The sequence below is a fragment of the Lepus europaeus genome, chromosome 10, assembly GCF_033115175.1.
Source record: "Lepus europaeus isolate LE1 chromosome 10, mLepTim1.pri, whole genome shotgun sequence".
NCBI lineage: Eukaryota > Metazoa > Chordata > Mammalia > Lagomorpha > Leporidae > Lepus > Lepus europaeus.
This window is the reverse complement of record NC_084836.1, coordinates 35,474,659-35,502,190: the sequence shown is the minus strand read 5'-3', so window position 1 is coordinate 35,502,190 and position 27,532 is coordinate 35,474,659. Positions and strand designations below refer to the sequence as shown.

The 27,532-nt window shown below is 36.0% G+C and overlaps 1 protein-coding gene across 4 annotated transcripts in view; it reads left to right on the top strand.

The window, feature by feature from the left end:
- The window catches only part of LRRIQ1 (leucine rich repeats and IQ motif containing 1), a 237,314-nt gene that overhangs the window by 192,731 nt on the left and 17,051 nt on the right, over nucleotides 1–27,532 (top strand). For 3 of the 4 annotated variants that reach the window (XM_062202044.1, XM_062202046.1, XM_062202042.1), the window contains 3 exons: nucleotides 5,445–5,574; nucleotides 9,090–9,150; nucleotides 24,151–24,271. In XM_062202044.1, coding sequence (XP_062058028.1) covers nucleotides 5,445–5,574; nucleotides 9,090–9,150; nucleotides 24,151–24,271 — 312 coding nt within the window. Of the gene's footprint in view, nucleotides 1–5,444; nucleotides 5,575–9,089; nucleotides 9,151–24,150; nucleotides 24,304–27,532 lie in introns of those variants that run through there. The other variant, XM_062202045.1, reaches the window with a different exon arrangement.

Sequence of the window (27,532 nt, the reverse complement as noted above, 5' to 3'; positions counted from 1 at the left end):
TGAGCTGTGACTACTAATTTAAGAAGCTTATCTGTTTAGAGAAGGAGAAAGAGGAACAGCTGGAAAGCAAATGCAAAAAAAAAAAATCACATTTTTTTTTTTTTTGGACTCACAATATAGAAGAAAAAGAAAACTGATAATAAGAGATGCTAGACAATATGGAATGGTAGAAACTGGAGCACCATTTGGGACATTGAGTTTGGGAGGAATACCTCTTATGTTGTGACATGTTAGAAAGATATGTATAAACTATATACAAGTTTGCTCGCTCCTATTCAAGATAGTGTCAGAAGTAAAATAGTTACATTGGGAATGGAAAAAAAGAAACATTACTGGGATATCCAGGAGGCAGAGTATATAGGTCTAGTCACTGATAAGATATCGGTACTTAAATAATGAGTATCTGAAATTAATAACAAAAAGTCTATTCTGGGTGACTTGGAAATCAGGAGAAAAGGCAGACTTCAGTAGGATGATGATAATGGTAAACCTAAGTTGTTATTCTTGAGTTCAGCTGCAAATATGGGAAATGAGAACAGAAATAAAATAGAGGTTAGTGATACCTAGTCTTTAAGCTATTAGCACCAAGAGGTAAGAAACCTATCCAGCTGACTGCCAGCACAGTGCCACTCATAAGATAGAGGTCCCATAGATGCCAGTGGACTCGGGAGCACTGTCATCTAAAGGAATTGTTAAAGGATCCTAAAAGGAAGTGCTTAAAGTCTGGTGTCCCAAAGACCTGCAGAGAAGATATTTTTAAGCCAAAGGAAGTGGACTGTATAGTTGAGTTGAGTAGAAACATCAGTGAAGATGTAGAATGAATGTGTTTGTTAGATAAGACTGTTTCGGCTGGCACTGTGGCTCACTTGGTTAATCCTCCGCTTGCGGCACTGGCATTCCATATGGGTGCGGGTTCTAGTCCTGGTTGCTCTTCTTCCAATCCAGCTCTCTGCTGTGGCCCGGGAGGGCAGTGGAGGATGGCCCAAGTGCTTGGACCCTTGCACCCACATGAGAGACCAGGAAAAAGCACCTGGCTCCTGGCTTCAAATCGGCGCAGCGCTGGCAGTAGCAGCCTTTTGGGGGGGTGAACCAACGGAAGGAAAATCTTTCTCTCTGTCTCTCTCTCTCTCTCGCTCTCTCTCACTGTCTTTAACTCTGCCTGTCAAATAAAAAAAAAAATGACTGTTTCAAACTGTCTAAATAATCACAATTTCAATTTGACAAAATTAGGTTGAGGTACTTTAAGGACAGAATGGAAAAATGAAGAAATACAGAAAATAAACAACTCGTTGAGGAATTTTGTTCACAATTATTTCTACATTGAAAGATAAATTATTGAAAGAATGAAATCATCTATTGATTTTATTGAATCCTGAATATAAATTTGTAAGTGATGAAGAGAAAATAGACTATAGATTAGAATACAGCTAGCAGATATATAAATTTGTTTGTCTAGAGAAAAAGAAAGTGGCCCTGTTAAAGTGGAATAGAAACTAAAATCATCAAATGGGCAAGGGAAAACTTTTGTACTAGTGATAATGGAGAAAGGACTGTGAATGGTAACTTTAAAATGAAAAGGAAATAATATGATCCAGTAGGTCAGGAAAGAGAACAGGACATTTCATAATATGTGACCTAAAATTATTAAATAATTATATAGAATAATGTATAACTTCACTGGCAGTAGAAGCAAAAATTAAGGTCATGATTATACAATGTTGTCTAATTATCAACAGATTTAAAATATTTGCTATCCAAAGATTGACCAGGGACTCAAGAAATTAGTAAACTTGTACAGTATTGGTAAATGGATAAAATGTTTTAAAAACTATCTTATAATATAGGTTACATTATTCAAAATATTTATATTTTGAGATATATTGCCTTTAATTCTCTTAAAATTAATTAAACGTAATACTGAAAACATATCATGTAACAAGTTAATAGATCATACTACAAAACCATTAAAATGCACTTTCCACTATATAGTGTATTTGTTATAAACTAGCTAGAAAATAGTATATGAAAAATACATACATAATACAAAAGCCAGAAAATATTTGCAAAAGGAAAGGCAAGAAAATCCCTTAAAACAGTACCTACTAGTTGGTCGAATAATGAGATATTTTTGTGTGTGTAGATTTTTTCTTAGACATTTTTCTTTTTAAAATGTCTATAATAAGGTTGTGTTGTTTCATAATAAAAAGCTCAACAATTTATTTAAATAGAATCATTGAAACAATATAATTTGAAATAAAGAATCCTATATAAATAGTAGTAAATAGAACATAGCAAAAATCAAAGGAAAACTTTTTTTCTTAGCTTCAGAATACAGGAAATTGACAAAGCGAGACCCAGGGAATAAGGAAAGAACAGTGGACAAAAGAAGGAATATTCTGCAGTCTGAATGATGCTTCTCCTAATATTGAAAGGAAAGGTGTAGTGGACAGTCTGACTAGAAACTAATAACCATTTCAAATAATTGAAATCACCATTATTCTTCCTACACAAAATACTAAAAGCAGGATTTATACAAGTTTCAAAGGAATATCTTAGTCTCCCCTTTTTAGTGATGAAAATAATTTTGAAATGGTTTAGTTGAGACACAATCGCTTCCTCTAGTTATTTCCATCCAACTTCACCATTGTACTTATTCTATTTCTTACTCATGCTGGTCTACCAATCTATGCCCTAAGGATAATATAGTTAACACGAATTGTACCCTCTCCTGTTCACTCTGGAGTTGTTAAGAATTTCGGCTGAGTATAGATGTAAAATCACATAATGTTTATGAAGTGTTATTGCAGTGATGAAGAAAAATTTCCAAAAGTAGTACTTTAAGAAGTGACTGTTGTAAGGATATACTGGGCTCCATGGCCCAGTAGGTTAATCCTCCACTTGTGGCACCAGCATCCCACATGGGTGCTGGTTCTGGTCCTGGTTGCTCCTCTTCCAACCTGGCTCTCTGCTATAGCCTGAGAAAGCAGTAGAAGATGGCTCCAGTCCTTGGGCCCCTGCACCCACATGGGAGACCAGGAAGAAGCACCTGGCTCCTGGCTTCGGATCAGCGCAGCTCCAGCTGTTGCTGCCATCTGGGGAGTGAACCAATGGAAGGAAGACCTTTCTTGCCGTCTCTCCCTCTCACTGTCTGTAACTCTACCTCTCAAATAAAATAAAATCTTTTAAAAAAAGATACACCACTCTTTTAAAAGAAGTTTATGTATTCATTTGCCAGGCAGAGAGACACAACAGGACATACATGAGAGGGAGGGAGGGGGAAGGAAGAAGGAAGGGAGAAAAGAGCATAGGAAAGAAAAGAAAGAGAGAGAGGGAACTCCCATTTAGTAGTTCACTCTCCAAATGCCTTCAATGGCCAGGGTACTAAAGACAGGAGCCTGGAACACCATGCTTTCCACGTAGGAGGCAGGAACCCAAACACTTGAACCATCATTGCTGCCTCCCAGGGTCTACACTGGAAGGAAGCTAGAATGAGGATCCAGGGCTGAGAATTGAACCCAGACATTGGGATGTAGGAAGTGAACATCCTAACTGCTAGGCTGAGTGCTTGCTCTCATCATTTTTAAAGGCAGAAGGAGATTACTTATTACCATTCAACTTGAAGTATACTTGTTGCAAAAGAATTCCCTCCAAATCAAGAGTAAATAAAATTATAGCCTTGGGCTCAGCTGATCATGAAGACACTGAATTCCTACCGTTTTCTGCTACTGCGCTACTGGGTTCAGCATCTGGTCTGGTTTGCCAAGAAAGACAAGTCACCAGCTGGGGCTTTGGTAAAGAAGAGACTTAATGCTGTGCAGTACCTGAGTATGGCAGCCCCACATCTTCCTTTTGAGTCTCTGTTTGCCTATAAGGTAAATTTTCTTGGTGTCTGGTTTATGGTTTCAGTGGTGAGCCCTTGCACGTGAAGTAATTACTCCTCCAAATAAAGCAATTATAAAGGGGTTGGCTGATGTATAGCATTTAAGAGCTATGATATTTTAGAACCATAAGTAATGTAAGAAGTACTAGGAACTTTACTAAATAACATGGCATGTAGAGAAACAAAATGTCTTAATTTTTAGCTGTCCTGAAAACTAGTACCAGAGTTTTACTAGATTGAAAATTAGAGTTGTTTCACTACTAACAAAAGCAACTTTTAAGAAAAAAAGGCAATTTAGATGCATCATCTTTGACATATTCAGAATGACACATGCTAAGCCTATATGTACATTTATGAGTGTGTATATGTACATACACCAGGCATTCCAAATAGACTTTGTCCTGTGCTTTTTTTCAAAATTACAAATATATTGATGTTTTATGTATAGACATCTATAGTGAAATAATATTTCAAATTAATACATGGACGTTCGAAATATCAGGTTTTAAAATAAAAAATTTTCTGAGTATGATTACCATGAGTTTGTTTTCAGGATATGACTCCCTCTGATGTACCTAACCTCCAAATATGCTGATAACACCAGGAAAGACATAGAATAAAAGATAAGTCCAAAAAACAAAAACAAAACAAAACAAAAGATCAAGTCCATGGAGGAAGACTCTATAACACCTTATCTTAGGTGTAATTATAGCAGATGTAGTAATGATATAGCAGCAATGTCTGCAGTTTAAAAAAATAGTAATTTTAATATTTGAATATCAAGGTTGAATATTTACTTTTTCCTTTTGTTTTAATATTTTTACTTTTATGTTTGTTACTGTATTTCTTACCTGAATGATTTTTATACTGTGTATTTTTCCATACCCTTCTTTCTTGTTGAGCTTTCTCCCATCCTTAGATGTTCTGCCCCTAGTATAGTTTCCCTGAAACTTAATGTAAATTACATTTCTAGCTTAAAATATATTAGCTAACACAAGTAAAATTAAAATACCATCTCAAGTATAATTTATAAATTCTATATAGGGATAAGCCTATTATAAAAATAATTAGATATAAAATTAAGCCTAATTTTAAATCATATGTGTTGTCTTTTAACTCTGTTGCGTATCTTTTTAAATACAGAATGTTTTCATTTTTATAGTTCCTCTTCTATTTTCTTTTGTTGGCCATGTAATATAAAGGCTATGTCAAATGAATCATTGCCAACACACACACACACAAAAAAAACCTAAAAACTCATGATAACAAACAGAGTTTTTATTATTAGAAAACTAACTCTGAACTTTCTAATTAAAAACAAACCCTATAAAATGGTAGTTCAATTAAAACATTTCCTTTTTTTTCTAAATAGGTGAGTTTAAACTCAAGCAGGCAAAGTACCTAATTTGTACATAATTGACACTAACTTCTTACAAATGATTCCACTCCAAGGAATTTGCTATTTTTGTTCTTTCCTATGATAAAATTTTTAGCTTACACTGAGCAGAATGGATAACATTTGATTCCATTAAATACAAATAATCATGCCATCTTTTTTCCCCAGGTAAAGAAGACTCTATCTATGAAGATACAACTGCAAATGAAAAATTAGAAAGGAGGAGAGAATATACATACCAATGGCTTCACACACAAGTTGGGGTTCATGAAACAACTAGTTCCAGAAATATGAAATGGTGAGGTCATTTCCTTTAAATTAGATTTTTGTATTGTAAACACATCCTGAAAAGTGAAACCTAGGTTAATTATACCAAAACAAACATGACTTCATAGCCAAAGGCCAATACACCAGGTTGTCAGGTTATCAAAAGGGCTTTTTATTATTTTTTTTTCATTTATTAAACTTTTATTTAATGAATATAAATTTCCAAAGTACAGCTTATGGGTTACAATGGCTTCCCCCCTCCCATAACTTCCCTCCCGCCCGCAACCCTCCCCTTTCCCGCTCCCTTTCCCCTTCCATTCATGTAAAGATTCATTTTCAATTCTCTTTGTATACAGAAGATCAGTTTAGTATATATTAGGTAAAGATTTCAACATTTTGCCCATATAGCAACATAAAGTGAAAAAACTACCATTGGATTACTAATTATAGCATTAAATAGCAATGTACAGCACATTAAAGACAGAGAACCTACATAATTTTTTTTTCAAATTAATTAATTTTCTATGCCATTTCCATTTTAACACCAGGTTGTTTTTTTTTTCATTTCCAATTCTCTTTATATACAGAAGATCACTTCAGTATATAATTAGTAAAGACCTCATCAGTTTGTGCCCACACAGAAACGCAAAGTATAAAAATACTGTTTCAGTACTAGTTATAGCATCACTTGGCTTTAGACGACACATTAGGGACAGATCCCACATGGGGTGTAAGTACACAGTGACTCCTGTTGCTGATTTAACAATTTGACATTCCTGTTCATGGCGTCAGTAATCTCCCTAGGCTCTAGTCATGAGTTGCCAGGGCTATGGAAGCCTTTAGAGTTCGCTGACTTTGATCTTATTCCGATAGGGTCATAGTCAAAGTGGAAGTTCTCTCCTCCCTTCAGAGAAGGGTACCTCCTTCTTTGATGGCCCCGTTCTTTCCACTGGGATCTCACTCACAGAGATCATTCATTTAGGTCTTTTTTTTTTTTCCATGATATCTTGGCTTTCCATACCTGCTATACTCTCATGGGCTCTTCAGCCAGATCCGAATGCCTTGAGGGCTGATTCTGAGGCCAGAGTGTTGTTTAGGACATCTGCCATTCTATGAGTCTGCTGTGTATCCCACTTCCCATGTTGGATCTTTCTCTCCCTTTTTGATTCTATCAGTTAGTATTAGCAGATACTTGTCTTGTTTGTGTGATCTCTTTGACTCTTAGAGCTATCAGAGCTATCAATTGTGAGCTGAAATTGATCACTTGGACTAGTGCGATGGCATTGGTACATGCCATCTTGATGGGATTGTGTTGGAATCCCCTGGCACATTTCTAACTCAACCATTTGCAGCCAGTCCGATTGAGCATGTTCCAAATTGTTCATCATCGCTCTTTATATTTTTCATTCTAAGATTTATTTGGGACTAATTCTATTCTGTAATCCTAAAAACCAACAGATGAACCATATGAATGACACTACTGTGTAAAGTAAATTTGTATAGCATCCATTAACTGTTTCTAAATATCATATATAGAATAGGTTGTATTTCACTTTATTTTATTTTGTGTACATTTACAAATTTGGCAGTTGAAATTATAATTCAATGCTGAGCTATCTTTTACCAGTTGTGTAATTAATTTTCAATGATTCCCCAAATCTTCCATTTGCACTACTTTATAATGAAATAATGTTTAATTTTAAACCACATATATATTGATTGATTGATTGATTTGAAAGACAAAGAATCAGAGGGGGAGAGCCAGAGAGAGAAGTTTCCATCTGCTGCTTCACTGTCAAAATAAATGACTGCAATAGCCAGAGCTGGGCCAAGTAGAAGTCAGGACCCAGGAACTCCATCTGGGTCTTCAACATGGGTGACAGAGGCCCAAGCATTTGGGACATCATCTACTTTCTTCCCAGGTACATTAGCCAGAAACTGGATAGGAAGCAGAGCAGCAAAGACTGGAACCAGCACTGGATAGGGAATGCCAGCCTCACAAATGGAGATTTAATCTGCTGCGCCACAACACTGGCCCTATAGTTCAGCTAGAAAGTTGAAGATAGTTTTATATCCCCTACCAACAAACAGAGGGCCATAAACCTAATAGGTACTCAATTAATTTCTATTACATTAATGTGTTCCATTGCTAGGGATGCCCATAATCAAATACCACAAATCATGTGTTTTAGGCAACAAAAATTTATATTCTCACAGGACTAAAGGCTAGACGTTCAAGACCAAACAGTCACTAGATTTTCTCTCTTTAGATGCCTCTGTCCTAGGTTTGCAGATTGCTCCTTCCAACTGTGTCCTCACATGGTCATCCTTTAGTCTGTGTTGCCTGTGTTCTAAGCTTGTCTTCATATAAGGATACAGTTATATTGAATTAGAATACAACTGCATAATTTTATTTATATTAATTGCCTCTTTCAAAGCCCTATGTCTGAAGACAGCCACATTCTGAGGATTAAGACTTAACATAAATTTGAAGGGACACAATTCAGTCCATATCACTGTGTTATAAAGTATATGTCTGTACTGAACCAAAATTTTAAGGAAATTTAAGGTAAGAGATGGGATTTTGACATAGATCTTCCATATTTCCTTTTTTTAACTCCATATTTCCATAAAAAAGTGCATAAATGTTCTGTTGTGGGCATTTATTAAATATGTAAACCACTATTGAATCCAAAAATGAGAACATTTTATACATATTTCATGGCATTGTGGTTGTTAAATAACAAAGGCAAAAACAAAATCCTAGAAGTAATACGTTAAAACTTAAGTAAAGGCTGGGGCTGCTGGGGGGCAGCGGGTTAAGCCACCATTTGCAGTGCCTGCAGTGCCAGCATCACTATGGGCACAGGTTCAAATCCTGGCTGCTCCATTTCTGATTCAGCTCCATGCTAATGCACCTGGGAAAGCACTTGTGTCCCTGAACCCATGTGGGAGACCCAGAAGAAGCTCTTGGCTCCTGGTTTTGGCCTGGGCCAGCCTCAGCTGTTGCAACCATTTGAGCAATGACCAAGCAGATGGAAGATCTCTCTCTCTCTGTAACACTTTCAAATAAATAAATATTTTTAAAAAGACAGCTAAGAAATAGAAGTAAATAAAACATTGTATTATAGTGACTCACTATCATTAGTTCTTTCACATTTTATTCTTTGTATATTTATGCTTGACAAAGAAGAGTAATATCAAAATTTAGAAATTGAAATATTATGTTAAATTGAATTAAAAATAACTATGGAAAGTTGTATATTTGTACTTAGCTTTCTTTTTAATGTAAGGTAAGAAAACTATTATTTACCTTTTTTAAATAAGGGGACTTCAAAAAGATTGTGTATATGAAATGAAAAGATGTTTATGCTGGTCTAAAAATTTTGAAATCTGCATGGTTTTTTCATAATAAGCATTTTCTATAGAATTTTGAAATATAATCATAAATAACTGATTTGTCCCAAACTTTTCATTTGGGAATTTCTCTCTTATTCTTCTTGCACATTTATATTATTATGTTTTCTGTTTTGAATCACAATGCAGCAGTCACTTCTTGCCTGAGTTAGATCCAGATGTACTCAATGGTGGAAGAGTTCAACTTATGGTAAGAAATGTGTTTAAAGCTATAGAAAAATGTTGTCAACACAGGTGCTCAATAAATTACACTTGCAAGTATGCCCAAAATTAGTTTAAATTGTGGAAATATCAGAACTATATTTGAGGTAATCTCAAAATACCATGTGTTAAAATAATAACATGTTTTCTTGATCTGTCATAAAACCTTGCAATATGATATTGCTTTAAAATATTAATTTTGTATGATGGATGTAAAAATATTAGCATGCTACCATTTTAAACTAAAATTACTATGGGTGAGAAATCATTAGTTACATTATTTTCTTGAATATTTTGAAAGTGTAGAATTTATAGACTCTACTTGAAAGAACAAACTACCTTCCAAACTCAGAAAATCAAACTGTGTGAAAAATTAACAAGTAATTGTGAGCTTAACTAGTCTAAGTAGTAAGGTATAAGTTACTAAAGCTTTAGGGACAATGAGGTTGTAAACATAGTGACAAGAGTATAGAGTCTGATAGTATAAATGTATGTGGATTGCTAAAGTCAATTGTACTATATGGTATTAGAAGAAAGACAATGTTGTCAGAAGGAGACTGGCCAAACTGGAGTCTAAAAAAATGGACCCACCACAGAAGAAATTTCCAGTGTGTTTCCCGAAAAGTCCAAAGAATACAACACACTGACCACTAACAGAAGTGTGGAACCTCCTTGGCAGGTAAAAATGTATATATCAGATGACCTAACTTTGAAAGAATGTCCATTTATGTCAACCAAAACCTCTTTCCCATTTATCAGTAAAACTGATTATGATTCATTTTTTCATGAAGAACTTCATATAAAAAGATAGTGTAATTTCTGGTGAAACTGAGAATTGTGGTTTCCAGTACAGTTATGTTCATCATTTTCATAAACAGTTCATTCAAATAGTTTTCCTAAATAAAGAGCAAAACCTAGGGTAGTAGTTGGCTTAAATTCATGTGTTTATTAAAATATTTTTGGAACATCTGTTAAGATTTTAAATAATCAGTAAATTATTTTGCATTTTTGTAGAGACTGGCAGATTAATATGCAGGTTAGTCTAGGAAAATTTAAACTTAACACTGTTAACACCACATTAAAAGAAAGATTTGTTTTATTGAAAGGCGGAATTATGAAGCAGGGTTGTGGGTGGGTACAGAGAGAAAGAGATCTTCCATCCACTGATTCACTCCCAAAAAGGCTGCAATGGCCAGGGTGAATCCAGCTAGGAGCTTCAAGGTCTCCTATATAGGTTTCAGGGGCCCAAGCACTTGGGCCATCCTCTGCTGCTTTCCTAAGCACAGTAGCAGGAAGCTGGATGGGAAGCAGAGCATCCAGGACTTGAACAGGAGCCCATATAGGATGCCAGGACTGTAAGTGGTAGCCTAACCTGTTCCACTACAGCACTGGCCCCCAACATACGTAGTATTGACTAATACTTTGCCACAGATTGGTAAATGAAATGATATTATATTTAATTACTATACAAGTAAGAATGAATGAAAATATACTGGATAGATTACTGATCAAGTTGATTGTATGAGATTAATTTTAGACATTAATTTTCTTTTTCCAGATCCCTTTATATTCTATAATATGCAAATACAGGAGAAATAAATTTCAATTATAAATGCTTTTTTTGGTGTTGAAGAGATACAAGTGAACACAAAAGCAAAGTAAATGCAAGTGAATTAGGAATGCACGTGTGTGTGTGTGTGTGTGTGTTTGCAAGAGGGGAGTAGGACACAGGGGAAAGAATCAATGGCTTATATTAGAAGGATGCTGATTTGACTAACAATCCAGAATATAAATCTTAGAGAGTAATCTGGAATGAAACACACCTCCCCATTTATGCCAACCAACTAGTGGCAAATAAATATGTAACTGCAACCAGGCTATAGTTGTTTTGTTTGTTTGTTTGTTTGTTTGTTTGGACAGGCAGAGTGGACAGTGAGAGAGAGAGAGACAGAGAGAAAGGTCTTCCTTTGCCGTTGGTTCACCCACCAATGGCCGCTGCAGCCGATGCACAGCGCTGATCTGAATGAAGCCAGAAACCAGGTGCTTCTCCTGGTCTCCCATGCAGGTGCAGGGCCCAAGGACGTGGGCCATCCTCCACTGCACTCCCGGGCCAGAGCAGAGAGCTGGACTGGAAGAGGAGCAACCGGGACAGAATCCGGCACCCTGACCGGGACTAGAACCCGGTATGCCGATGCCGCAGCCGGAGGATTAGCCTATTGAGCCGCAGCGCCAGCCAGAAACAAGAAGTTCTAAAAGACTATATTGATTTCTTAATAACTGGAATAAATATATCATTCAGGATACTCTACTAAGTTTCAATAAAACAGATAGAATAAGACATTATCATGCATTCAACTTCTGGATTTTGAGAAAGCTAGTAAATTTGTCTTCTCAGCAAGAGTAAAGCATATCACAATGAAGACAGAGGTTAGAAAAATTAAAGTACAATATTTTCCTTACATAAAAAATCAGAAGACATGTCAAAGATACAAGGATGATTATGTTATTATTTGAATTAAATATATATTCCCCCAAATTCCAGGACCTGCACAGAACAGTTATAATTACATACTCTATGGAACATACTATGAGATTTTGATCCTTGAGTGCAAGAAGTTATTTCAAAATGAGATTTTAAATTTGAGTGCAGGAAGTTATTTCAAGAGCAACACCCAGGAAAGGAAATAAGCAAGACCTAGCAGAGGGAGAAAATGAACTCCAATAGAGATACAGCAGAGCAAGTGAGTTCTGGGAATGAGAAGGCCTTTTTGAGTTGTCTCAGCTTGAGGCAAGAGGTCAGGCTTCTATTACTGCACCTTCTCAGGAAAAGGTGTGACTTGGACAAAGCACCTCTCGTTGGTCTCCAGAGAGATTTTAATCTGAGAGCCACCATGCTACAACTTCTCCAGAAGTGGAAGTCTCTGACTCATTGGTAAACATGTTCTAGTTGAGGAAAGAGAGTAAGTTCACTACTCATGGATGAAAAACTTGATAGGTAAAATCTGGCAGTTATCCCCCAAATAAATGTGCACATTGTTAAAAATTCCAAACAATATTGTAGCTGATATCTTAGGAACATGACAAATATCATTCTAAAATGTGTGTTGAGAAATCAAAACCTGATAATATATGTCAACATTGAATAAGAGAATCAAGTTACATAATGAGCTATAAAGACTTTGTAGAGAACTAAAGTAAAATTTATGCTACTGGCATACAGTGGAAATGCATGGTTAGTTCAGGATTGACCTGTGACTATATTGGAATAAGGATAGGACGGTTTAGATTGTTTAGCAAATGACATTCATCAAATGACATTATGGAAAAGAAAAACACAGGAGTATATATAGACCAACACACCCTTTCTGATAGTGGATAGAATTTAGAAGATTTGAAGACATAAATATGAAAGGTAAAGCTGTAACAAATAAAATAAAATAGCAAATAATATATTTTCAACTTAGGATATACTCCAAACCATATAGCAAAAAATGTAATTGACTTTGATCAGTTTAATACTTTCCTAATGAAAAATTTATAGAAAAGGTTGACAGAAACATTACAAACATGGAGAAACTGGTTTTAGTGCCTAAAACTTATAAGAGCTTAATATCTAAATATAAAAAGATCTCTCACAGATGATTAATATAAATCAGGTAACCCAATGAATACATTAATAAAGCGCCGTGGCTTAACAGGCTAATCCTCTGCCTTGTGGCGCTGGCACACCGGGTTCTAGTCCCGGTTGGGGCACCGGATTCTATCCCAGTTGCCCCTCTTCCAGGCCAGCTCTCTGCTATGGCCCGGGAAGGCAGTGGAGGATTGCCCAAGTGCTTGTGCCCTGCACCCGCATGGGAGACCAGAAGCGCCTGGCTCCTGGCTTCGGATCAGCACAATGCGCCGGCCGCAGCAGCCATTGGAGGGTGAACCAACAGCAAAAAGGAAGACCTTTCTGTCTCTCTCTCTCACTATCCACTCTACCTGTCAAAAAAATAAAAAATTAAAAAAAAAAAAAAAAAAGCCGGCACCGAGGCTTAACAGACTAATCCTCTGCCTTGCGGCGCCAGCACACCGGGTTCTAGTCCCGGTTGGGATGCCGGATTCTATTCCAGTTGCCCCTCTTCCAGGCCAGCTCTCTGCTATGGCCCGAGAAGGCAGTGGAGGATGGCCCAAGTGCTTGTGCCCTGCACCCCATGGGAAACCAGGAGAAGCACCTGGCTCCTGGCTTTGGGTCAGCACAAAGCGCCAGCTGCAGCGGCCATTGGAGGGTGAACCAACGGCAAAAAGGAAGACCTTTCTCTCTGTCTCTCTCTCTCACTATCCACTCTGCCTGTCAAAAAAAAAAAAAAAATCAGGTAACCCAATGAATACATTAATAAAGTACAGGGACCGGCACTGTGGCATAGTGGGTTAATGCCCTGGCCTGAAGCACCGGCATCCCATATGGGCGCTGGTTCAAGAACCGGCTGCACCACTTCTGATCCTGCTCTCTGCTATGGCCTGGGAAAGCAGTAGAAGATGGCCCAAGTCCTTGGGCCCCTGCACCCGTGTGGGAGATCCAGAGGAAGCTCCTGGCTCCTGGCTTTGGATCGGCACAGCTCTGGCCGTTGTGGCCAATTGGGGAGTGAATCATCGTATGGAAGACCTCTCTCTCTCTCTGCCTTTCCTCTCTGTGTAACTCTGACTTTCAAATAAATAAATAAATTTTTAAAAAAGAAAGTATAAATAAGAAGTCCAGAGAATTGATGCTTAAAAATATAAATGTACATGAAGACATGATCAGTCTAGGTGAGAGGTATGAAAATGGAGAGTAAGAAGTCTCATGACTATTGTATTCATTAGAATTGGGAAAAAAAGAAAACTAGGTTTTGGAAAATTCTGTTGACAACTTAGAAATTCTTTTTTTTTTTTTTTGACAGGCAGAGTGGACAGTGAGAGAGAGAGAGAGACAGAGAGAAAGGTCTTCCTTTGCCTTTGGTTCACCCCTCAATAGCTGATCCGAAGCCAGGAGCCAGGTGCTTCTCCTGGTCTCCCATGTGGGTGCAGGGCCCAAGGACTCCACTGCATTCCCGGGCCACAGCAGAGAGCTGGACTGGAAGAGGAGCAACCGGGACAGAATCCAGTGCCCCGAATGGGACTAGAACCCTGTGTGCTGGTGCCGCAGGCTGAGGATTAGCCTAGTGAGCCGCGGTGCCGGCCAAGTTTGAAATTCTTAAAGCTAATGAAACTAAAAGCTGGTGCAGTCTTCTAGGGAAAAAAAAAAAAAAAAACATGTTAGTGTTAATTAAAGTAGGTCTTCGCTTGCCCTATTACTTTTCATGCCCAATCTTGCATAGAGCCATCAAAGAATATATACCAAGAAGTTCCTAATATAATTTACATAGAGTTAGAGGCTAATCTGTGTGCTCTTCATTAAGGAAATGAGTAAGAAAAACTTGTTTGAGGGCCAGTGCTGTGGCGCAGCAGGTTAGCATCGTGACCTGCAGCACTGGCATCCCATATGGGCGTCAGTTAGAGACTGGGCTGTTTCACTTCTGATCCAGCTCTCTGCTATGACCTGGGAAAGCAGTAGAAGATGGCCTAAGTCCTTGAGCCCCTGTACCCATGTGGGAGACCTGGAGGAAGCTCCTGGCTCCTGGCTTCGGATCAGCACAGCTCCAGCCATTGCGGCCAATTGGGGAGTGAACCATCGGATAGAAGACCTCTCTCTCTCTGTCTTTCCTCTGTGTAACTCTGACTTTCAAATAAATAAATCTTTAAAAAAAAAAGAAAAACTTGTTTGACCTATATTTAATAAGCAGGAGGAACAAACTAAAACTATGCAAAAATAGAAACATTTCAAAAATATAATACTGAGTTTTAAATTAGTAAACATAACTTCAAATTTATATGTATATTTCAAAAATTTCTTTTCTCTGGGCTATGTATAGAAATTTCATTTCTATAGGCTATGTATATTCTATAGGCTATATTCTATGTATATTCTTTTCTCTAGACTGTTTGTGGCAAACTAGCCTTTCTAAAGGAACTATTTTTTTTTAATATAAAACTGGATAAAATATATCAAGCAATTGTTTTCCTGTGCTAAAAAACAGGCAGCACAGGTCTATTATCATTGAAATAAATCAAACACAAAAATTGAGTTTTACAATCACACCAGTTAACAGCCTGGAAATACTTTCTAGAGTCCAGCACCAGGAGGAGTGAGCCCAAAAAGAACACTGTGGTTTCACTAGCCAGGAAGAGCGATAACAGTTTTCAGAGTTGCTGAGGTAGCTAGTATTTCCAGGGCAAAGACTATCTGGTATTTCCAGAGAAAGGACTGAAAATTTGGCATAGATGTCTTCTTAAGTATTTGACAAAATAATCAGCTCCATATGTATGACAGTGAAACTGAAGTCCAGAAGAGAAAGTCTACATGGAATATAGGACTTGAACAGGGATTCTGCAGATCACACTAAGCTGATAAGCACGGGAATTCTGATCCTCCATAGTAGGAAACGAACTGAGGCATTTAGTTAAAATCACATAAAGATCAGCTTTAAAGGCAGACTACTCTAGGTCTATAGAAGCAAATGTAAAACTCAAAATGATTAAGTTAATCAATAAGTAAATAAATTGTCTGCCAGAATAAAAACCAACATAGTTTAGGGTGGTAGCAAAATCTAGCTATGCAAGAAGTAGCATCATAATATCCAGTATTCAATGAAAAGGAAAAGTTGCTAGACCTACACAGAAGCATGAATATGTGTCCGAAAACCAAAGAAAAATCAAAGTTACCACTAGAAACATAAAGTAATAATATAAAAGTTACAATTTGCAGACAAGAACCTGAAATGTTATTAGAAGTATGTTCAGAAATTTAAATGTTACTAAACAGGTTGGGATAGGAGGAGCAGTAGAGGAACATTGTGGTGGAGAGAGCTAAATTGTTATTCAGAGTGCCAGGGGTCAAGTCCTATCTCTGCTTCCTTCCCATCCCTCTTCCTGATAATGTGCCTGCTCGGCAACAGATATTGGCCCAAGTACTTGGGTTCTTGCAACCCACGTGGCAAACCCAGGTGGAGTTCCTGGCACCTGGATTTGGCCTCCTGGTGCCTTGGCTATTGAGGGCTTCTGGGGAGTTAACTAGAGTGCCTTTCTCTATTTCTCTCTCTCTCTCTCTCTCTCTCTCTGCCTTCAAATATTAATATATGGGGGGAAAAAAAGCAATGCATGGGAATCCCAGTAGAGACAAGGAAACTTAAAAAATAGAATGAGCCGGCACTGTGGCATAGTAAGCTAAGCCTCCGCCTGTGGTGCCAGCATCCCATATGGGCGCCAGTTCGTGTCATGGCTGCTCCTCTTCTGATCCAGCTCTCTGCTTGTGGCCTGGAAGTGCAGTAGAAGATGGCCCAAGTGCTTGGGCCTGCACCCACATGAGAGACCTGGAAGAACCTCCTAGCTTCTGGCTTCGGATCTGCCCAGCTCCAGACTTTGTGGCCATTTGGAGAGTGAACCAGTGTTAGAAGATCTTTCTCTTTGTCTCTCCCTCTATCTGTCTGTAACTGTACCTCTCAGATAAATAAATAAAATCTTTATAAAATACAATGAAATAAAAATCTAGAACTGAGAAAAAGCTTTAATTGAAAATATTCACAGGATAATCAATGTTAGAAAATATGAGTACTTGAAGACATAAGAAACAGCAGAGGAAAAAATGGCTTTGAAAAGCAGTTTGATTTATGAGATAATATCAAATAATCTAACATATACATATGTATATGTATATAAATTGAATTTCTGAAAGATTGTGCCTGAAAAATTTGTGAAAAATACTCAATATTTTCCAAATTTCATGAAAAATGTAAAACATACTGAAAAAGTTCACTGTACACAGCAAAATTACACCTAGGCACATCACAACTGCTGAAAACCAAAAATAAAGAAATGAAATTTTTTAAAAAACAGTGAACAATGCATTGTATACAAAAGACCATTGATAAGAATTATTGATGACTGTGTATCAAAATATTTAAATCCAATATCTTCAAGTGCTGAAAGAAAAATAAATTATCAAAATTCAAATCTATACTCAGTGAAAATATAACTAATCCATTACATTAAAAGGGAAAAAATTATCTCAATACATGTGGAAAAGATCTTTCACAGAAATAAGCACTTGTGTATGGCAAAAATTCTTACAAAATTAGGAACAGAGAAAACTTCCTCAATATCAAATCAATGAAATAAGGAAAGTAAGAAGACTCGTACAACCTGATTCCAACCTTTATATAAAGCCCCAGTAATCAAAATAATTTTCCATTTACATAAAGATAAAAAAAATCTACAATATGGAGAAAAATATGGAAAATAATACAATGTGGAAAAGAGTGTGGAGTCCAGAAAAATATCCATATTTACAAGATCAATTGATTTTCTATAAAGTACCAAAGCAATTCAAAGAGGGAAAGAACAATGAAGTTACCTCCATGAAAAAAAAAATGAAACTTCAATCCTACTTATACTTTATACAAATATGAATTTGAGTTGAATTATGGGCTTAACTGTTAAAGCTAAAATTATCAAGCTTCTTCGAGAAAGCCTAGTAAGATAACTGCACCAAGCTTTGGTAGGCAGATTTCTTAGAACACACACAAAACAAAAACAAAAAATAATGTAAATTGTACTTCAGCTTTAAAAGCATTCACCCTTAGAATACATTAGTCAAAAAATAAAATGAAATGAAAAATGAAACCATATGGAAAGATGTTCAGCATTATTAATTACCTGGGTGATAATTAAAGTCACTATGTGATGCACCTATTATAATGGGTAAAATAAAGATGAATGAAATTGTCAAGTGCTGACATGTATGCAGAACAAGTGGATCACTCATTGATTGCTGGTGAGAGTGGTACAGCTGCTCTGGGAAAAAACAAATCTGTCAGTTTCTCAAAAAGTTAAATATGCACTTAACATATGACCTAAGAATCCTGCTACTGGGCCTTTTTCCTAGAAAAAATGAAGTTTCATTCAAACAAAAAACAGCATGCACTTGTTCATAGCAGTTTTATTTACATTGACTAAAATCTAAACACAACCAAAATGTCATTCAGTAGACGAAAGGCTAAATAAATGGTGACATCCATTCCATGGATACACATAAAACACAAAGAAATAAAAACTCAATAAGCTTGAAAATCATTGATAAAACAAAGACTTCAGTGGATCTCAAGAACGTTATGTTGAGTGAAAAGAGCCACGGAAAGGCTACTTACTGTATAGATTCACTCACTAACATTTTTCAAAATCGAGAACACATCTGTAGCTGCCAGTAGTTATGCTGAGGAGTAGAGCAGGGGACATTTTGGGGAGGTGATTCTACCAGTGGCTATATGAATTTACATGTATAATAAAATTTCACAGAACTATTAATATATTAGTGCAATTGAAAACTAGAAAAATTTCCAATAAGAGCTGTAATTTAGTAATAGTATTGCATTGTCAGTTTCTGGTTGTGTTCATCATACTTTGGTTACGTAAAACATTTAGGTAGTCTGTGTGTAGGGTGCACAGGAAATGTAAAGTACAACTATTTTCTTTTTTTTTCTTTTTTTATAGGATTTTTAATTTTTGAAATGTGAAAACAAAAATTGTGAAAATAATTGAATTTCTTATTTTAGATCTGTGTATTTTAGTGCACATAAATTATATCTCTATTTCTTTTAAATATTTATAGTGCCTTTCCCACCCACATAGGCTTTGTTATGTAAGCAAAGTAATTTGTGCAATAGTGATGATGTATTATGAATGGAAAGGTAGACGTAACTCAGCTCTCTGGAAAGGAATTTCAGATGATTTTTTAAAATCACCCATATGGCCGGCGCCGCGGCTCACTAGGCTAATCCTCCGCCTTGCGGCGCCGGCACACCGGGTTCTAGTCCCAGTCGGGGCACTGATCCTGTCCCGGTTGCCCCTCTTCCAGGCCAGCTCTCTGCTGTGGTCAGGGAGTACAGTGGAGGATGGCCCAAGTGCTTGGGCCCTGCACCCCATGGGAGACCAGGATAAGCACCTGGCTCCTGCCATCGGATCAGCGTGGTGCGCCGGCCGCAGCGCGCTACCGCGGCGGCCACTGGAGGGTGAACCAACGGCAAAAGGAAGACCTTTCTCTCTGTCTCTCTCTCACTGTCCACTCTGCCTGTCAAAAAATAAATAAATAAATAAAATTTAAAAAAATAAAAAATAAAATCACCCATATGTCTAAAAATAATACAAATGATGATGTGTAAGCTTAGACATTTGTATTAATTTTAAATTTGCAAATTATTCAAACAGTTAAAGTGAATGACCTAATCCCAGATCTTATAGATACAATGTATAATGAAAAAAGTTACAGAAAAGTGATCCCATTTATTTATATTAATTTTGAAAATAATATAGTGGTAAGACACCCAAATCTCAGATCAGAGTACCTGGGTTCAATTCCTGGCCCTGGCCTCAGACTCCAACTTGCTAATGAAAGCCCCCGGAAGTTAGCATCGATGACTCAAGGAATTGAGTTCTGCCCTACAGGTGGGAGACCTGGATTGCATTTTAGCTCCTGGCTTCTGCCAGGTCCCGCCCCATTGCAGGCATCTGGGGAGAAAACCAAGGGATGGGAGCTCTCATATAATATGGTAAATAGCTAAACCAGTAATATAGTCATTTATTACCATCACATTTTATGGACAGTATATATTTATGTTGCTGTACTTTAACTACTGGCAAGACAGATTTGTTTACAGCAACACCACCACAATAATGTGTGTCTTATAATGTTTTAACAGTTACATCAATACTACATTGTGAAACAATAAGAATTTTGAACAATATGAAACTTTGAGCTTCAGTATAATTATATATACCATCCATCATTGTAACATCATTATACAATGTATGATTTCACTCAAAAAATTGTAACGCATATATGTAGAAAACTATGAGGTAATATATATAAAGAAACTTCCTCTTTAAGACATTTTATTTCTCTATAAAAAAAAAAAAGCTGGGGGCCAGCACTGTGGCATAATGGATAAAGCTGCCACCTGCAGTCCCAGCATCCCTTATGGGCACCGATTCAAGCCCCTACTGCTCCAATTCTGCTCCAACTCTCTGCTATGGCCTGAGAAAACAGTAGAAGATTGCCCAAGTCCTTGGGCCTCTGCACCCACATGGGAGACCTGGAAGAAGCTCCTGGCTCCTGGCTCCTGGCTCCTGGCTCCTGGCTCCTGGCTTCGGCTTGGCCCAGCCCTGGCCATTGCAACCATTTAGGGAGTGAACCAGCAGATGGAAGACTTTCTTTGCCTTTGCCTCTCTGTAACTCTGTCTTTCAAATGAATAAATAAATCTTGTTTCAAAAAAAAACTAAGTAATAAGTACATAGGAACTTGTTTTTAATATGTATTACATGGCATATCTTTGTTTCCAAAAAATGCAAAACTTTTAAAATAAATAATAAAATCTTACTTATGAAAATACAGAAAAGAGGAAGTTCTTGTTTATTATTAAGTGAGAAAATAGCTACTTCTAATTAAGTTGCCAAGGTTACAGATTAATTAGAAAACAGTTGCATAGAGAGTCCTTCCAAAATTCACACACCTCATTTCACTGGGAAATGTAAGAAAACTACAAACCTCATATGTAAGTCTATAAATGGGCCATATTCGGAAACCAAAAACCTGGAAGCACTTTGCATAATTACTGATCAGTAAATATTTTTGTTGCTACAGTTAGAGAATTATTATATGACATTAATTTGAGAATGTTTATTGCATTATACCCATAGAAAATATTTCATATTGTTGTGCTTTACAACTTAACTTTTATTTTTGTAGAATAAGTATTGAATGTATGATTAGGTGTTTGTTTTAATATGTGCTGTTTAGTAGCAGTGGGTGTTTACCAGTTAAGTGTGCACCTGCAGCTTTTAAGAATGATCAGCTCTTTGAATCCAAGCGTTCTGCCTTTACAGATTTGACAGCTATGAGTTGAAAATGTTTGAATAAAAAACTGTATTTGTACTGAAATTGTGCAAACTGTTTTTCTTGCCATTATTACCTAAACAACACAACAGCTACTTACATATTGTTTACATTACATTATTAAAAGTAATACATAAATGATTTAAAGGGTATTGCTGGAGGTGTGGAAAGTGTATGCAAGTATTAGACCATTTTCTATAATAAACTTGTGTATACACAGATTTTGATAGCTGCAGGAGTCATGGAACCAATCCCCCATGGTTATCAAGAGACAGCTGTGTATTTTCTTTGTATGATATAGAAAAAAAGACATTTTTTCTTAAAGTTTCCCATTTGTTAACAGTAAGATAAAGATTGATGTCCAGTCTTGAAAGCCTATGTTTTTAGAAATAGAATTGAATATTAACACACATGGGCTGTGCCAGATGCACTGACAGACATAACCAGCCAATTTATGAAATTTCAGATGTGAATTTAAGTTGCTAGGTGGCACCATTATGAAATCATGTGTTCTTGCTAAATTTTACTTCTAAATTTGATTCCCTGTAAATTCTGACCTAATTATTAATTGACATTTAATTGTTTTCTGTTTTGGAAGCATCAGTCCTTTGGATGTTAATGACTTAGAAGATCATGAGATTTTTGGAAGGCATTTATCCCTTGGAATAAATTATTTTTAAATCTTGAGGCTTTTAATTAGTGCTTCTTTAGACAGCAGGAAGAGTTGCATATGATTCACAAGCGTTTCTTTGTTATCTAGTCTCATCTGTATTGTGATACTGCTTTGGTGTTTCCCCTTGAATTCTTGACTACTTTTTTTAAAAGACTTATTTGTTTATTTGAAAGGCAGAGCAACAGAGGGAGGAAGGGACAAGGGATGGAAAGAGAGACATGGGGTGTGGGTGGAGGAAATCCTCCATCCCCTGGTTCACTCTACAAATGGCCTCAACAGTCAGGTCTCGGCCAAGCTAACAAAGCCAGTTGTCAGGAACTGGGTCTCCCATGTGGGTGGCATCAACCCAAGTTCTTGGGTCATGTTCCACTGCTTTCCCAGACTCATTCACAGGGAGCCTGCTCAAAATCTTGGTCTTGAAATGGCACTCTGATATGAGATAATAGCTTCACAAGCAGCAGCTTAACCCATTGCACCTCCACACTGGTCCTTTGAGCCATTGTAATGGGAATGTTAGACATGTACTGATGTGCACTAGCTAAAATGAGTTTCAGAAAGAAACTATAACATTTTTCATACAAATCACAAGTGTAGATTGGAAGTCAGCTTCTATTACATTTTAAAGTTTTCTACTGATGTTTTTGATGATGCAATTTTATCACTTTGCTAGTTTAATTGTTTGCTATTTAAAAAAATAAAAACCTAACATTATAGAATGGTTCCTATTCTGGGCAAAATTCATACTTTCTTATTACAAATTAATAAGTATATGGGGCAGGTGTTGTGGCCCAGTGTGTTAAGCTGCTTGCTTGAGACACCCACATCCTACGTCAGAGTTCCAGTTCCAGTCCTGGCTATTTCATCCTTCCAATTCAGCTTCCTGTTAATATGCCTGGGAGGCAGAAAATGATGGCTCAAGTACTTGGGACCCTGCCACACTTATAGAAGACCCAAATGGAGTTCCTGACTCCTGTCTTCCACCTAGCCTGTCCCTGGCTGTTGCAGGCATTTGGGGAGTAAACCAGTGGATGGAAGATTGATATTCTCCCTCTCCTTCTCTCTCCCCATCATTCTGCCTTTCAAATAAATAAATAAATCTTTTAAAAGAATTCTAGTTGCTAAGTATGTGAGGTAATGTGCATGTCAGCTCTATTTACCCATTCCCATTTATATATGTGTATATAAATTTCTAGGCATCATGTTGTATACAATAAATATAAAGGATTTTATTTGTCCATTAAAATTAAATAAATTGAGCAAAATATGAATAAACAATGAGTTCATATGTGTGAGAGTGGGAGAATGGATAAAAGCATATAAAGGAAAAGGGTGAATTGATCAGTTTGAAAGAGGTTTTGAGTTTTAGACTCTGAATCCTCAAGTCTTTGTAGTTCATCATATGGAGACAACTTTTTAGTCACAGTGGTGGTTTTATGCTTTTATTTTGCTGTATTTAAATTTTCCTCACATCAAACATGAAAGACAATGCTTTTTCACAGGATTTCAAGCATACTGTGGTTTGGGTTAAATCCCAGCTACTTTGAGTCTGCTTTGCTTCCCATCATGGTATTTTCCCCCCACTGCAGAGATGAATTCTTTTTAAGTCCTTACTTAATGATGTTAGGCATTTTATAGGTAGAAAGCAATTCTTTCAATTTCTAGATTCTATCTAAGATAGCAATAAAACTACAAAGATAATTTTACATGAGATGAATTATTTGATCCCTATATCCTTAAAAAGAATACATCCTGAAGTTTCTACATATTTACCATTACCCCCGAATTAGACAATGTACAATATTCTTTTATTGGCCATGGTTATAACGTGAAGGTGGAGATCATCTATGATGTGGTAGACAAATATGGGATGAAAGGCATTTTAGAGACTTTTATTAGGAAGACTAATAGTTATAAGTGGTGAAATATAAATATTGCATAAAATAATATAATATGACATTTCTAGCATTCAATAAAGAATTAAATAATATATTTGGTAAATAAGTGATGTTAAGCTGTTTAAAGTTTCACCAGCTGCCTTTGAGATTGATTTTCATCAAAATTACTGTACTAAAATGTTTTCTTTTGTTGTACAGACTCAAATAGCAAACCTCAATTTTAAAATCGGCTCTTATTTGCAAAAAATGCTTTGACATAGTGCATTTGTTCTGCCTGGGCAGCAATAAAGGATTGTGGTATCATTTTGAAGAAGGTTGTTTGACAGAGCCTGTTTGTTTATTTGGGGTAATGTGAGCTGCATTCAGAAAATGCCATATTTTGTTTCATGATTGTATACATTCTCTCCCATTGCTCCCAGGCAAGACTTGTAAGCAGAGAAGACACGGATTTAGACCTTTTTTCCATGACCAGTGGAAGTGCTTTGTCTGTGAATAGAGAAAAAAAAAGTCAGGCACACAGACACTCAGCGGGATCTTCAAGTAAGTTGTGGTTTCCTTCAGAATTAATTTAGAAATCGCAAGCGAATTGATGGAACCTCATGCCAACAAGCATTCTTTTACAGATGGGGGGTAGGATGCCAGCAACCAGAACTGCCTCTAAATGTGTGCATGAATTTTTTTTCCTTGAAATGTCTTCTTCTGATAGAAATACAATTAAATTATTTCTAAAATTAGCACCATCAGTTTTTTTTTAAGTGTGTTCTGTAATTCAGTGTTACCCACTGCACCCACCCTGTGGATCATACTATTTTATCATTTAAAAGCAATTTTAGACTAATTTATGGGTTTATGCTAACTATATTTGACCTTTTGCTACTTATTTAATAGATGTTATAGATAAAGTAATTTTTGAAGGAAAATTTTCAGAAATAATACAAGTTTTTAGATAATACTATATTGTAAAAAAAACCACATGCATTTAAAATCTTTATCCATTGGATGGATGATAGCGTGATTATGTTTCATGATGACTTTATATCCATGAAGGTGTCATACACATTACCTTAAGTTTGGTTACAGAACAATTTATGTTTCTATCTGTGTGTGTGTGCATGTGTTTACTAACTGAAAAATGCAAATATTTTTGAAATATCTTGTGGTTCTTCCAGGGAAATAGAAACTAATTTCTTCAAAGTCTTCAATAACTCACACCCTACAGATTTTTGAAACATTTTCTAAAATGTTGTAGTTCATTACTATAAAAGATGCCTTATTTGATGTAAATTTTTTTAATTTATGCAAAGTATAGTAGAACCCAAAAACTTACTATTAACTTATACTTCATTATTACTGTTCAGTTATTCTTGAAAAATTTTTGTTACTCATTTATATTTTATATATACAAAATAAATTAAAATATACACACATACACACACATGTAAATATACAAAATCTGTATTTGCTTGGATATAGGAAAATCAAGGACTAAGATAACTCTCTCCAGATAAATGTGAACTTCAAAATGAATCTTCCACTTTAGTTTTCATTCAGGTTGAAGAGCTTTATTAGATTAAAATCATTTAAAACTGTTAATGTATGCAAGTTCATTTTGATAAGTTTTAATTTGTCTTTTGAAGTAAGAATTTTAATTTGTCTAAATTTAAAATATTTCCCAGGCTTTAAGTATCTCAGACTCCCAGAGTTTTCCTTAGTTTAATATAGAATCTGGCCATTCAAAGGTTGTTATAGTCACTGAGGTTAAGAAATATTTTAGATTTATTCACCTAAGTAAAATTATTCATTTAATATAAATGTTCCCTACAGAAAATGCTGATTAAATCAGTCTTCAAAATATAAACTCCACTTCAGAATATACCATCCTTTGGCATGTACTGTAATAATAATGTTATCCTCTTTATGCACTGCATTTTATAAACTCATGATATGTTAATTTGGAGCTTTGAAAGTAAATATAAACAAATAAATAATTACCTTATTTTACAGAGTAACATTTCTGTTCATAATGTATCATCTGAATGTTAAAATATAAATAGTTCAATAAGGCAGCAAATATCCTGAAATACAAATAGTTCATTTTTCTCAGTCACATTTAATAATTTTTGAGTATATAAGGTCTTTACATAGAGCCCATTTCTTAGCATAGTCTCTAAAAATCTAAAATAATGCTATTCTCATTGCGTGTTATTCCAGTTAGTTGTCAGTTATTGCAAATACTACTGATATCTAAATTTGCTTGCTAAGTGACATTTTATGAGGAACCATCTTAGAAAAGGTTATTATAAAATAACAAACTAGTGATGAATGAAATGCTACTTAATTGCAGCAGTTACCAGTTAAGGAGTGTTTGCTCTGACAACACTGGCTGGATTTGAATCATGATTTAATCCTTAACAAGAGAATGAAAATGGAAGTGGACACCTTGTTAAGGTTGTTGTTAGGATCGAGTGTAGAGCATTTAGAACAAAATCTGGTGCACAAAAAGTGCTTTAATAGCTGTTCTTTATAATCATCACCTATGCATGGCTATGCAAGAAGAACCACTTGAACCAGTACACTGAAATCTCAAGTATCAAGTCATATGGGCTAACTTGTTCAGCTTATAAGAAACCTACTCCTAATAGTTCTTTAACTAAAATACTTGGCTTAACCCATTATTGTATAGAAATCTTTTAACTTTCAAAAACCTTGGGTACTAGGCCTCCGTGGCTCAGGGCCAACCACTTAACAGCTTTGGCATTTTGAAAGCTCTTTCTCCTCCAGCTTTCTCTCTCTCTCAAAACTTGTCACCTTATTAAAGCTAAAATATTTCTTTTAACTTTGAAAGCCAAATATAGAGAGTAGTTTATGGACTGCAACTATAAAACCTTCTTTGAGCCCTTGAACTTTTCTAGATACTTCTCTTTCAATGTTGATATATCATGGTAACATGTATTCTTTGAAATCAAACAAACCCAAGTTTAAAATCCCAGTTCCACCATCACATGTAAGTCACAAGAGCCTGGGTAAATTATTTAACCTGTAAAGATGAGTTTATTACTTATAAAATGGGGATAATGATGTTTATCTTGCAGTTTTAGGCAGGAAGAAGTGAGTAAAAATATATATAAAGCATGCTATACATGCCTAGCATGGTGTAAGAGCTTGAAGAATAGAATATGTTGCTTTATGATCTTCTTGGGTAATTTTTAGGCAACCCCCAAATAGAATTGTCTTCCTCTCCTGTGTGTCAACTGTGACCACAATCATTGTCCTTTCCGCATTTGTCCATCTAAGCCGTATTGATTTTCTCAAAGGATGTCCGAAATGTCCTGTCCCTTTCTTTGGAGGACTTACTGCTCCGTTACAAGAGGCCATGGTAGTCCTCTCCTATCTGAATTACTAATCTACAATCTAGTTTACAAAGACATGAAGGAGTTCACATCCTCACTCAAAAACTACTATTTACAAAATGAATATGACAACAGATTTCCTTACTTAGATAATACTTAGAAAAAATATTTGAGTTCCATAAATTATTTTGATTTTCTCAGTTTCCCCCTTTAATACTCAAAATATGTACCTCAATAATAATTTTACTGCTACAATAATTTATAACTTTACAAATCATCTTTAATTCTATTTTATTAGTTATAGTAGTTACTCTTTTTAAATATTTTATTTATTTATTTTAGAGGTAGAGTTACAGTGAGCAGGAGAGACAGAAAGAAAGGTCTTCCTTCCATTTGTTCATTCCCCAAATGGCCGCAATGGCCAGAGCTGCACCAGTCCAAAGTCAGGAGC